The sequence below is a fragment of the Oncorhynchus masou genome, unplaced genomic scaffold, assembly GCF_036934945.1.
Source record: "Oncorhynchus masou masou isolate Uvic2021 unplaced genomic scaffold, UVic_Omas_1.1 unplaced_scaffold_1035, whole genome shotgun sequence".
NCBI lineage: Eukaryota > Metazoa > Chordata > Actinopteri > Salmoniformes > Salmonidae > Oncorhynchus > Oncorhynchus masou.
Window position 1 is genome coordinate 226963 of NW_027000048.1, and position 14727 is coordinate 241689.

The 14727-nt window shown below is 47.4% G+C and overlaps 1 protein-coding gene across 1 annotated transcript in view; it reads right to left on the minus strand.

Moving 5' to 3' along the window:
* LOC135528792 (neutrophil cytosol factor 4-like) overlaps positions 1-12122 on the minus strand; it is a 29864-nt gene extending 17742 nt beyond the window's left edge. The window contains exons 1-3 of the mRNA XM_064957849.1: positions 12027-12122; positions 10412-10539; positions 8522-8573 (exon numbers count right to left, since the gene is read on the minus strand). Of these exons, the coding sequence (XP_064813921.1) occupies positions 8522-8573; positions 10412-10539; positions 12027-12122 (276 nt within the window). The remainder of the gene's footprint in view (positions 1-8521; positions 8574-10411; positions 10540-12026) is intronic.
* Positions 12123-14727: the final 2605 nt, after the last annotated feature.

Below are 14727 nucleotides of genomic sequence, written 5' to 3' on the forward strand. Positions count from 1 at the left end.
AGAGCATGCGCAGACCAGCTGGCTGGTGTGTTTACGGACATATTCAATCAATCCTTATCCCAGTCTCCTGTTCCCACATGCTTCAAGAGGGCCACCATTGTTCCTGTTCTCAAGAAAGCAAAGGTAACTGAGCTAAACGACTACCGCCCCATAGCACTCACTTCCGTCATCATGAAGTGCTTTGAGAGACTTGTCAAGGACCATATCACCTCCACCCTACCTGACACCCTAGACCCACTCCAATTTGCTTACCGCCCAAATAGGTCCACCGACGACGCAATCGCCATCACACTGCCCTAACCCATCTGGACAAGAGGAATACCTATGTAAGAATGCTGTTCATTGACTACAGTTCAGCATTTAACACCATAGTACCCTCCAAACTCGTCATTAAGCTTGAGACCCTGGGTCTCGAACCGCCCTGTGCAACTGGGTCCTGGACTTTCTGATGGGCCGCCCCAGATGGTGAGGGTAGGAAACAACATCTCCACCCCTCAACACTGGACAACACTACAGTGGTAGGCTTGATTACCAACAATGACAAGACGGCCTACAGGGAGGAGGTGAGGGCCCTCGGAGTGTGGTGTCTGGAAAATAACCTCACACTCAATGACAACAAATCAAAGGAGATGATCGTGGACTTCAGGAAACAGCAGCGGGAGCAGCCCCCTATCCACATCGGGACAGTAGTGGAGAGGGTGGAAAGTTTTAAGTTCCTCGGTGTACACATCACGGACAAACTGAAATGGTCCTCCCACACAGACAGCGTGGTGAAGAAGGCACGGCTTGTCACCAAAAACACCCACAAACCTTTACAGAGGCACAATCGAGAGCATCCTGTCGGGCTGTATCACTGCCTGGAACGGCAACTGCTCTGCCCATAACCGGAAGGCTCTGCAGAGGGTAGTGAGGTCTGCACAACGCATCACCGGGGGAAAACTACCTGCCCTCCAAGACACCTACACCACCCGTTGTCACAGGAAGGCCATAAAGATCATCAAGGACAACAACCACCCGAGCCACTGCCTGTTCACACCACTACCACCCAGAAGGCGAGGTCAGTACAGGTGCATCAAAGCTGGGACTGAGAGACTGAAAAACAGCTTCTATCTCAAAGACTATTAAACAGCCATCACTAACATTGAGTGGCTGCTGCCAACATACTGACTCAACTCCAGGCACTTTAATAATGGAAAAATTGATGTAATAAATATACCACCAGCCACTTTAAACAATGCCACTTTATATAATGTTTACATACCCTACATTACTCATCTCATATGTATATACTGCATTCTATACCATCTACTGCATCTTGCCTATGCCGTTCGGCCATCGCTCATCCATATATTTATATGTACATATTCTTATTCATTCCTTTACACTTGTGTGTATAAGGTAGTTGTTGTGAAATTGTTAGGTTAGATTGCTTGGTAGATATTACTGCATGGCCGGAACTAGACGCACAAGCATTTCGCTACACTCGCATTAACATCTGCTAACCATGTGTATGTGACAAATAAAATTTGATTTGATATCCCTACTCTTTCTCCATCTTTCCCCTCTCTCTCCATCTCTCTCACCCCTTCCCCCTCTCTCTCACCCCTTCCCCTCTCTCTCCATCTCTCTCACCCCTTCCCTCTCTCTCACCCCTTCCCCCGCTCTCTCCATCTCTCTCACCCCTTCCCCCTCTCTCTCCATCTCTCTCACCCCTTCCCCCTCTCTCTCACCCCCTTCCCCCTCTCTCTCTCTCTCTCACCCCTTCCCCCTCTCTCTCACCCCTTCCCCCTCTCTCTCCATCTCTCTCACCCCTTCCCCCTCTCTCTCCATCTCTCTCACCCCTTTCCCCTCTCTCTCCATCTCTCTCACCCCTTCCCCCTCTCTCTCCATCTCTCACCCCTTCCCCCGCTCTCTCACCCCTTCCCCCCACTATCTCCATCTCTCACCCCTTCCCCCCACTCTCTCACCCCTTCCCCCTCTCTCTCCGTCTCTCTCACCCCTTCGCCCTCTCTCTCATCCCTTCCCCCCCTCTCTCCGTCTCTCTCACCCCTTCCCCTTCTCTCCCTCCATTATCTATTCATCAATCTCTGTGTAAATCAGTGTGGAACAGTGTACCACACACAGATGAATTACAGAGAGATGATATTATCTGCTATTAACATTAACACAGGAGCTGACTGTAGAGTGTGATTGGGGATCTATATTTAGCAGAGAAGATCAGAAAAGGTGAGTGTGTGATACACTGTGAAACACACACACAGTGAGATTCGAATGAGCGTGTGTGGGTTTTACTTAGATGAGAATGATGAGGCATACGGGCACGGCACACACACCTGGTTCATCCAAGTCCATACCTGTCACAATTCAAAAGATCCCCCCCCCACACACACACACACACACGCGCACCATCCCTCAACCAACCAATCCGCGTCCCCCCCACACACACACACACACCAACCAACCCCTCCCCCACACCCACCCACCCACCAAACAACCAACCCCTCCCCCACGCACACCCACCCACCAAACAACCAACACCTCGCCCACATCCACCCACCAACCAACCCCTCCCCAACACCCACCCACCAACCAACCCTCGCCCACACCCACCCACCCACCAAACAACCAACCCCTCGCCCACATCCACCCACCAACCAACCCCTCCCCCACACCCACAATCCCTCAACTCAACCTCTCCCTTCTTCAGGTCTCATCTCCCTCCATCTCCTGTGGGGTTACTATCCAGGCCTGGTATTTCCGGTCAGACGGAGTCGAGGACGACAGAGACCTGAGCTTGTGAAGTGTTTGTAGGATGTTGACAAAAGTGCTGTCAGAGTATCACATATAAACCTGCCTTATGGGCCCTGGTCTAAAGTAGTGCACCTAATCCAACTATAGACACATATAGACCTGCCTTATGGGCCCTGGTCTAAAGTAGTGCACCTAATCCAACTATAGACACATATAGACCTGCCTTATGGGCCCTGGTCTAAAGTCGTGCACCTAATCCAACTCTAGACACATATAGACCTGCCTTGTTTTTTATTTATTTATTTATTTATTCATTTATTTATTTTTTTACCTTTATTTAACTAGGCAAGTCAGTTAAGAACACATTCTTATTTTCAATGAAGGCCTGGGAACAGTGGGTTAAGTGCCTGTTCAGGGGCAGAACGACAGATTTGTACCTTGTCAGCTTGGGGGTTTGAACTCACAACCTTCCGGTTACTAGTCCAACGCTCTAACCACTAGGCTACCCTGCCGCCCCGTTGTCTAAAGTAGTGCACAAGGGAATAGGGTGCCAGTCTAGGGTGCCGAATCAAACTATAGAAATGTGGCCCAAGGGTCACGTAGACCTGCGATCGAGATTCAGCTTCCCCAGAGGACTGATTAACACCTGGTCTAACTATAGAGTCATGGCTCTAGGGTTAAGGAGCCAGGGGAATAGTGTCAGACTAGACCTAGTGGTCTAACTATAGAGTCATGGCTCTAGGGTTAAGGAGCCAGGGGAATAGTGTCAGACTAGACCTAGTGGTCTAACTATAGAGTCATGGCTCTAGGGTTAAGGAGCCAGGGGGATAGTGTCAGACTAGACCTAGTGGTCTAACTATAGAGTCATGGCTCTAGGGTTAAGGAGCCAGGGGAATAGTGTCAGACTAGACCTAGTGGTCTAACTATAGAGTCATGGCTCTAGGGTTAAGGAGCCAGGGGGATAGTGTCAGACTAGACCTAGTGGTCTAACTATAGAGTCATGGCTCTAGGGTTAAGGAGCCAGGGGGATAGTGTCAGACTAGATCTAGTGGTCTAACTATAGAGTCATGGCTCTAGGGTTAAGGAGCCAGGGGAATAGTGTCAGACTAGACCTAGTGGTCTAACTATAGAGTCATGGCTCCAGGGTTAAGGAGCCAGGGGAATAGTGTCAGACTAGACCTAGTGGTCTAACTATAGAGTCATGGCTCTAGGGTTAAGGAGCCAGGGGGATAGTGTCAGACTAGACCTAGTGGTCTAACTATAGAGTCATGGAGATCTAGGGTGCCTTATGGGCCCTGGTCTAAAGTAGTGCATCTAATCCAACTATAGACACATATAGACCTGCCTTATGGGCCCTGGTCTAAAGTAGTACACCTAGTCTAGATATAGACACATGGAGAACAGGAGGGACTGATTAAAACCTGATCTAACAATATAGCTATGGCCCTAGGGTCACCTCACCAATGGGAGGAGTCACATGTTCCAATTACACTCTTAACGACCCATAACTTAATGAATGCATTCAGCTCGTTTAACACAGCGAGCCAATAGGGAGGGAGTTTTTCTGTTTTGTCTTAATTGGATGACCCACTTCATGGTTGGCTTGGGTGAAGTGAAGGATCATGGGAGGATATAAATGGTGCCCTTGAGGAGGAGGGCACCTGTGTGTGTGTGTGTGTGTGTGTGTGTGTGTGTGTGTGTGTGTGTGTGTGTGTGTGTGTGTGTGTGTGTGTGTGTGTGTGTGTGTGCTGTCCCCACTTAAATAGTTAATAACCAAACTGTGCCATTGACACAGCAACCAAATCTAGAGGCATTCTGCCAAAAATGAAACTTAATTCAAGACATCAAGACATGACTACACCTGAACACAACTCTCTCCCTCTGTCATCTTTTGCACTGTCAAAGACAAAAGACAAACCTCACCCTCTTATTCTGACTACGACTGGCTTAGCTAACGCTAGCTACTAGTGCATCCCTATGGCCCATCGCCTCGACTGGGTAACAACGCTAACATTAGCTAGCGCATCCCTATGGCTCATTGCCTGTAGCGCTAACGCTAAACTGGACAACACAAGTCAAATGTGTGATTAGTGCCATCCATCTCCACGTCGGGTCATTGACCATAGTTTAGATTACATTTACTGGACACTTCAGTTCACATGACCAAACGCAGATAACAGTCTGAAGCACTCAACCACACACACGCGCACACGCACAGTGCTGAGAGGGATGGATAAACTATAATAACTATGGTGTGGGCAGAGAGGACTGTGAGTTTACGGTTCTCTGTACTGTGTGTGACAGAAAGGGGAGGGGGAATGAGTGTGTGTGACAGAGAGAGGAGGGGAGAATGAGTGTGTGTGTGACAGAGAGGGGAGGGGAGAATGAGTGTGTGTGTGTGTGTGTGTGTGTGTGTGTGTGTGTGTGTGTGTGTGTGTGTGTGTGTGTGTGTGTGTGTGTGTGTGTGTGTGTGTGTGTGTGTGTGTGTGTGTGTGTGTGAGAGAGACAGAGGGGAGTGGAGAGAATGTGTGTGAGAGATGCAGTACATTTGACCATGTCCCAAGCTAAAGTACTGGTCTCCTTTAACTGTTGTTAGTGAAGCTTTAAAACTGAGTGATACGACACACACACACACACACACACCTTATTTAAACAACAAGCTCTCACAGTCTTACTGTAGACATCCAAACCCTTGTCCATAAATGTCAAATTTCGAAAGTTAAGTTGAGGCAATAATTCCCAATGGTTAACGGATAGTGTTAAGGGTTAAGGGGTTAAAACTAAAATAAATAAACAAGGTCCTATCACTGGGATTAAACACGTGACCCTCGGAGCCGCCCGTCCGCCATCCCCGCCCACAACGCCATAGCAAAACCCAAGACAACTTGATGGTAATAGTGCTCACCGTTGCTCCTGGACAGTTTTGAAGTCATATTTTCTTTTTACGTCCTGCTAAACCTGGATGGTCTAATTTGGCAGTGGATCTTGTGTGACCTGGCTGTATATAACCTACAGTCCAGAAGAGAGTCATCATCCCACTGTCAGAACGGTCTTTACTGACATTATGGAATCTGTGTGTGTGTGTGGGTGGGGGGGTTAACTCTTCTAACAGAGATTGTGCAATGTGTAAAGACTAAAAGCCATTTTCTCTGCAAGGATTTCAAACGACCACTGACGGCCACTTTAGACCAGGTCCTCAAGAGTAGACACACACACACACACCCACTAACCTATCCCCACCCTCACACACACACACACACACTAACCTATCCCCACCCTCACACACACACACACACACACACACACACACACACACACACACACACACACACACACACACACACACACACACACACTAACACACACACACACACACCCTCACACACTAACCTATCCCCACCCTCACACACACACACTAACCTATCCCCACCCACACACACACACACACTAACCTATCCCCACCCTAACACACACACACACACACACACACACCCTCACACACTAACCTATCCCCACCCTCACACACACACACAGTAACCTATCCCCACCCTCACACACACACACACTAACCTATCCCCACCCTCACACACACACACACTAACCTATCCCCACCCTCACACACACACACACCCCTTATCTCCCTCCCCAGTCCAGTTAAGACAGCAGTAGAATTTACATGGTGTTTTTCTTTCATGTTTCCTCTCTATCTCTCTGGCATGACCAGAATGAGAACAGGGGGAACTAAAAGAAAGAAAGACAAACCTCTCCCAAGGAAAGATGACGGGAGCGAGGGATGAAGGTAGCCTTGGAAAGAGACATGAAAGGATGAAGAAAAATAGGGTGGGTTTTAATGCTAAAATATGATAAAGTGAGGGAGAAAATGAAGGAGAGAGCGTGACAGAGGATGGATGGAAAGAGTGGAGAGAGAGGAGAAAGACAGTAGAGGATTAAAGGAGCAAAACAGAATGAGAAACCACTCTCAGAGGCAACGGAGTCACAGACTCAGGGGGGTGGAGAAACAACCTCTGTTTAACCCCGTTAATGACTCCATTAGGTCCTTTCCAGTCACAAATAGATCTATAGAGAGACTAGTCAATTCTTCAGCTAGAAACCAAACAGATCTACACTACCGGTCAAACGGTTTAGAACACCTACTCATTCAAGGGTTTTTCTTTATTTTTACTATTTTATACCTTGTAGAATAATAGTGAAGACATCAAAACTATGAAATAACACATATTGAATCATGTTGTAACCAAAAAAAAGTGTTAAACAAATTTTTGAGATTCTTGAAATAGCCACCCTTTGCCTTGATGACAGCTTTGCACACACTTGGCATTCTCTCAACCAGCTTTATGAGGTAGTCACCTGGAATCCATTTCAATTAACAGGTGTACCTTCTTAAAAGTTAATTTGTGGAATTTCTTTGCTTCTTAATGCGTTTGAGCCAATCACTGGTGTTGTGACAAGGTAGCCCAAATAAATGAGTAACAGACACATCTCAACATCAACTGTTCAGAGGAGACTGTGTGAATAAGGCCTTTATTGTCAAATTGCTGCAAAGAAACCACTACTAAAGGACACAAATCATAAGAAGAGACTTGCTTGGGCCAAGAAACACGAGCAACAGACATTAGACCAGTGGAAATGTGCCCTTTGGTCTGGAATCCAAATTGGAGATTTTTGGTTCCAACCGCAGTGTCTTTGTGAGATGCGGTGTGGGTGAACGGATGATCTCCCCATGTGTATTTCCTACCGTAAGGCATGGAGGAGGTGGTGTTATGGTGTGATGGTGCTTTGCTGGTGACACTGTCTGTGATTTATTTAGAATGCAAGGCACACTTAACCAGCATGATTACCACAGCATTCTGCAGCGATACGCCATCCCCATTTGATTTGGGTTTAGAGAGACTATCATTTGTTTTTCAACAGGACAATGACCCAACACACCTCCAGGCTGTGGAAGGGCTGTTTTACCAAGAAGGAGAGTGATGGAGTTCTGCATCAGATAACTTGGCCTCCATAATCCCCCCGACCTCCAACAAATTGAGATGGTTTGGGATGAGTCAGAAAAGCCAACAAGTGCTCAGCATAAGTGGGAACTCCTTCAAGACTGCTGGAAAAGCATTCCAGGTGAAGCTGGTTGAGAGAATGCCAGAAGTGTGCAAAGCTGTCATCAAGGCAAAGGGTGGCTATTGAAGAATCTCAAATATAAAATATATTTTGATTTGTTTAACACTTTTTTGGTTACTACATGAATCCATGTGTTATTTCATAGTTTTAAAGTCTCTAAAGTCTTCTACACTGTAGAAAATAGTAAAAATAAAGAAAAACACTTACATGAGTAGGTGTTCTAAAACTTTTGACCAGTAGTGTATGTTGATGTATATTGTTGATTGTGTGTTGTGTGTGTGGAGGGGCTGTCCTTCATATGACCCTGTACTGTGGTTACTTCAAACAACATGCTAACTGTCATTGATCACAATGTTACATGGTTGCTTGTTTACGTGGTGGTTATGGTAACATGTTGCGTTATCCTGACAGGGTTTGGGTTGTGTGGGTAAGCGTGAAGACCGTAACCAAAGCAACAGTTTTACAATATTGTATGCCTACCTCAGCTCGATCGACAGACAGACAGACAGACAGACAGACAGACAGACAGACAGACAGACAGACAGACAGACAGACAGACAGACAGACAGACAGACAGACAGATAGATAGATAAAAACAGAGGGTTGAGAGGAAAAAAGAGAAGTACTGCATCCCTACCTCAGCTCTGGGGGAGGAGAAGACATCTGTCTGGTTGGTTTTGACTGTCTTCCTGGAGAGAGAGGGGGAGGGAGAGAGAGAGAGGGGGGGGAGGGAACGAGAGAGAGAGAGAGAGAGGGAGAGAGAGAGAGGGTAGAGAGAGAGAGAGAGAGAGAGGGGGAGAGAGAGAGAGGAGAGAGAGAGAGAGAGGGAGAGAGAGAGAGAGAGAGAGAGAGAGAGAGGGAGAGAGAGAGGGAGGGAGGGAGGGAGGGAGGGAGGGAGGGAGGGAGGGAGGGAGGGAGGGAGGGAGGGAGGGAGGGAGGGAGGGAGAAATAGAAAGAGAGTTTTAACATTTCATCGTACTGTCAGAGATGACCGTTTAGAAAATGTGAAAAACCCTGCAGTGAGTGAGGTCAGTCCAAAGAGGAAATAGAGAGAGTCCTAGTTTACATCACTTCCTGTTGAGAGAGTCCCTAATTAGCACATAACATGTCCTTAGTTACCACATCTCCTGACGGGGAACTCTGACAACATCCCAAACAGCACCCTATTCCCTAAATAGTGTACTATGGGCCCTGGTCAAAAGTAGTGCACTATATAGGGAATATGGTGCCATTTGGGACTCAACCCCGTGACAAGAGAGAGCAACACATCAGAGAAGTGAACATTAGAGGAAACGACAGTGGCCAACAACTCTCTGTTACAGGGCTAAGTGAAGGCGGTTCAGAGGTCAAGCAGTCTCAGTCATGGGTGGTGCCCAGAAACTCTCCTTCCAGACCCATATCAAATATCTCCAATCCAAAGTTAAATCTAGAATTGGCTTCCTATTTCGCAACAAAGCATCCTTCACTCATGCTGCCAAACATACCCTTGTAAAACTGTCCATCCTAACAATCCTCGACATTGGCGATGTCATTTACAAAATAGCCTCCAATACCCTACTCAACAAATTGGATGCAGTCTATCACAGTGCCATCCGTTTTGTCACCAAAGCCCCATATACTACCCACCACTGCGACCTGTATGCTCTCGTTGGCTGGCACTCGCTTCATACTTCATATCTCCCTCAGTAGCTTTATGCACCAACTGTCAGAGCAGCTCACAGATTACTGCACCTGTACATAGCCCACCTATAATTTAGCCCAAACAACTACCCCTTTCCCTACTGTATTTATTTATTTTGCTCCTTTGCATCCCATTATTTCTATCTCTACTTTGCACATTCTTCCATTGCAAATCTACCATTCCAGTGTTTTACTTGCTATATTGTATTTACTTTGCCACCATGGCCTTTTTTTGCCTTTACCTCCTTATCTCACCTCATTTGCTCACATCGTATATAGACCTGTTTAGAGTGTATTATTGACTGTATGTTTGTTTTACTCCATGTGTAACTCTGTGTCGTTGTACGTGTCGAACTGCTTTGCTTTATCTTGGCCAGGTCGCAATTGTAAATGAGAACTTGTTCTCAACTTGCCTAACTGGTTAAATAAAGGTGACATAAAAAATAAATAAAAAAGTGGAAGAAGTAAGAGTTGTATTCATGTGAGACTGTGGTGCAGTGAACTCTGAATGAGTCAACGGTATAAAAGATGGAGGGAGCAAGTTGTTTTGGGGGAGTAGAAGCTGACTGCTAAAGAGTCCCAGAGTTACAAGAAGTAGCAGCAGGAGTGACACGTTGAACCAGTATTACTGTGGTATTATATTTAAGCAATAAGGCCCAAAGGGGTGTGGTATATGGCCAATATACCACGGCTAAGAGCTGTTCTTAGCATGACGCAACACGGAGTGCCTGGATACAGCTTAGTCGTGGTATATTGGCCGTATACCACAACCCCCCTGAAGTGCCTTACTGCTGTTATAAACTGGTTACCAACGTAATCAGAGCGGTAAAACTAAATGATAGCTTACACTCTACGCGTAGGGGGTCGGAGGCGACGCAGGGCTCGTGGTTGTTGCTGACTGTCTGACTCAGTCTGGTAGAAAAACATCCTGATGTCGTCATCCAATAGAACCCAGGTAGGCAGGCCCAGCAATCTCTAGGGAGAGGAGAGGAGAGGAGAGGAGAGGGAGAGGAGAGGAGAGGGAGAGGAGAGGAGAGGAGAGGAGAGGAGAGGAGAGGAGAGGAGAGGAGAGGAGAGGAGAGGAGAGGAGAGGAGAGGAGAGGAGAGGAGAGGAGAGGAGAGGAGAGGGATATATATAGAGAGACATATATATATAGAGAGAGAGACATATAGAGAGAGACATATATAGAGAGAGACATATAGAGAGACATATATATATATATATAGAGAGAGAGAGAAATAGAGAGAGATATATATATATATATAGAGAGAGAGACATATATATATAGAGAGAGAGGGAGAGACATATATATATATATATATAGAGAGAGAGACATATATATATATAGAGAGAGAGAGAGACAGAGAGAGACATAGAGAGACAGAGTGACAGTGAGAGAGAGTGAGAGAGAGACAGTTAGAGACAGCAAATACACACTGAGTGAACAAAACATTAGGAACACCTTCCTAATATTGAGTCACACCCCCTTTCACCCTCAGAACAGCCTCAGTTCGTCAGGACATGGACTCTACAAGGTGTTGACAGCATTCCACAGGGATGCTGGCCCATGTTGACTCCAATACTTTTCACAGTTGTGTCAAGTTGGCTGGATGTCCTTTGGGTGGTGGACCATTCTTGATACACACGGGAAACTGTTGAGCGTGAAAAACCCAGTAGTGTTGCAGTTCTTGACACAAACCAGTGTGCCTGGCTCATAATCCAGTACCCCATTCAAAGGCACTTAAATCTTCTGTCTTGCCCATAATCGCTCTGAATGAGAAACATACACAGTCCATGTCTCAAGGCTTAAAAATCCTTCTTTAAACCTGTCTCCTCCCCTTCATCTTTAACCCGTCTCCTCCCCTTCATCTTTAACCCGTCTCCTCCCCTTCATCTTTAACCCGTCTCCTCCCCTTCATCTTTAACCCGTCTCCTCCCCTTCATCTTTAACCTGTCTCCTCCCCTTCATCTTTAACCCGTCTCCTCCTCCCCTTCATCTTTAACCCGTCTCCTCCTCCCCTTCATCTTTAACCCGTCTCCTCCTCCCCTTCATCTTTAACCCGTCTCCTCCTCCCCTTCATCTTTAACCCGTCTCCTCCTCCCCTTCATCTTTAACCCGTCGTCTCCTCCCCTTCATCTTTAACCCGTCGTCTCCTCCCCTTCATCTTTAACCCGTCGTCTCCTACCCTTCATCTTTAACCCGTCGTCTCCTACCCTTCATCTTTAACCCATCTCGTCCCCTTCATCTTTAACCCGTCGTCTCCTCCCCTTCATCTTTAACCCGTCGTCTCCCCTTCATCTTTAACCCGTCGTCTCCTCCCCTTCATCTTTAACCTGTCTCCTCCCCTTCATCTTTAACCCATCTCGTCCCCTTCATCTACACTGACTGAAGTGGATTTAACAGGTGACATCAATAAGGGATCATAGTTTTCACTCGGCGTATATTCTCAGTATGGCTTACCTTCATATAAGTGTTGAGTTCTGGAATTCTATTCTCTGCAATCTCCTTCTTATTGCCAATGAACACTTTACCTAGAGACACAAAGACACACACCATAGATAGTCTCCCAACCTTTTCCCCTCCAACAAGACCAACCAATAACTAAAACTCTTCCTTCCTGGAAATCGATCAATCCGAAATAACTAATTTCAAGGTTGCCAGTATTGCCTTTGGGTGGTTGCATAAATATCAACAACATAATGACATTTTAATTGCATTTCTCATCAGAGTTGATGATATGTTAATGAAACATCCCACAGGCCACAGATGTAGGATCTTCATTTGATCACTCTTTTGTCACTGAGAATTTTCATGCACAGCTGAGAATGAAAACGTGGAGTGTATTCGAGGTTTAAAAAGGCCTCTAAAGTTTGTAATTTTCCCTTTAATATGTCACACTAATGAAAAATGTATTAAAAAAAATCAAAAAATGTCTATGAATCATAATCCACATTATAACTCACATTTGTTGTTGTTGCAGGATTATTTTCCTGTTGTAGTAAACTGGCCACATCTGTAGTGTGTGTTCCATATGACACCCTATTTCTCATATAGCCACTATGGGTCCTGGTCTAAAGAAGTGCACTACATAGGGAAATAGGGTGCCATTAAATATAGTGCCCTTGAGACACAGACTGACGGTACGATACAAATAAACAAAGACTGTAGTTGAATGACTGTCCAACCAACAGCTATCTGAGATACTCAGAACACACACACACACACACACACACACACAGCTACAGTACAACTAGGCCCAACTGAATGTCACCTAGAACTTCTAGCTGAATATAATTATTAACATTTAGAACACCCCCCTGAAGTTCCTCTGTGCTCCAATTGTAACGTTCTACATTAGATTCAGCTACTTCCCTCTGCTGATAAAACTCATTTAGAGGGAGAGAGAGAGAGGAGAGGACAGAGAGAGAGGGGGGTGGAGGGAGGGAGAGAGAGGGGAGGAGGACAGAGAGAGAGTGGGGGGGATGAAGGGAGGGAGAGAGAGAGAGGAGAGGACAGAGAGAGGGGGGGTGGAGGGAGGGAGGGAGAGAGAGGGGGAGGACAGAGAGAGAGAGAGAGTGGGGGGTGGAGGGAGGAGAGAGAGGGGAGGAGGACAGAGAGAGAGAGTGGGGGGAGATGGGGGACAGAGAGAGAGAGGGAGAGGAAAGAGAGGGAGAGTGTGGGGGAGATGGAGGGAGGGAGAGAGAGAGAGAGGAGGAGGACAGAGAGAGAGTGGGGGGATGGAGGGAGGGAGAGAGAGGAGAGAGGACAGAGAGAGGGGGGGTGGAGGGAGGGAGGGAGAGAGAGGGGAGGACAGAGAGAGAGAGAGTGGGGGGGTGGAGGGAGGGAGAGAGAGGGAGGAGGACAGAGAGAGAGAGTGGGGGAGATGGGGGGGACAGAGAGAGAGGAGAGGAAAGAGAGGGAGAGTGTGGGGGAGATGGAGGGAGGGAGAGAGAGAGAGAGGAGGACAGAGAGAGAGTGGGGGGGATGGAGGGAGGGAGAGAGGGGGGGAGGAGGACAGAGAGAGAGAGGGGGGGAGAGAGAGGGGGAGGATAGAGAGAGAGAGAGAGAGGGGGGGAGATGGAGGGAGGGAGGGAGAGAGGAGAGGAGGACAGAGAGAGTTGGGGGGTAAAGAAGGAGGGAGGGAGAGAGAGAGAGAGAGAGGAGAGAGGAGAGGACAGAGAGAGAGAGGGGAGGAGGACAGAGAGAGAGTGGGGGGAGATAGAGGGAGGGTGAGAGATGGAAAAAGAAGATTGAGAGAGAGAGCGCGGGGGGTAGAGGGAGGGGAAAGCTACAACTAATTTAGCCCCATCTAATGCCTGTGATCATCTCTATCTCCCACCATCTCTCCTCTGGCTCCATCTCTCTCCTCTGGCTTCATCTCTCTCCCTCTGGCTCCATCTCTCTCCCTCTGGCTCCATCTCTCCCTCTGGCTCCCTCTGGCTCCATCTCTCTCCTCTGGCTCCATCTCTGACTCCTCTGGCTCCATCTCTCTCCTCTGGCTCCATCTCTCCCTCTGGCTCCATCTCTCTCCCTCTGGCTCCATCTCTCCCTCTGGCTCCATCTCTCTGTCTCCATCTCTCTCCCTCTGGCTCCATCTCTCTCCCTCTGGCTCCCTCTGACTCCATCTCACTCCATCTCTCTCCCTCTGACTCCATCTCTCTCCCTCTGGCTCCATCTCTCTCCCTCTGGCTCCATCTCTCTCCCTCTGGCTCCATCTCTCTCCCTCTGGCTCCCTCTGACTCCATCTCTCTCCATCTCTCTCCCTCTGACTCCATCTCTCTCCATCTCTTTCCCTCTGGCTCCATCTCTCTCCCTCTGACTCCATCTCTCCATCTCTCCATCTCTGTCTCCATCTCTGTCTCCTCCATCTCTCTCCATCACTCACTGTCTCTCTGTATCACTCATTATCTGGGTCCATCTCTCTTTTCATTTGAATGGAAATGGAGAGAACTGATGATTAGTTCCATGATCATCATTAAGCCAATGTCTACATGTAAAAGCCGGCCGTTCGGGAGCTTAAACGGCACGTGCCCAAGTGTGTGTGAGAGAGAGAGAGTTCACTGACAGTCCTCTACTGTAACTCTCTCTCTGGACTTTAGAGTCTTCATCTCCATTATGTTACTGTGAGATTACAGAACAGGACATAACATTGGGAGAGAGA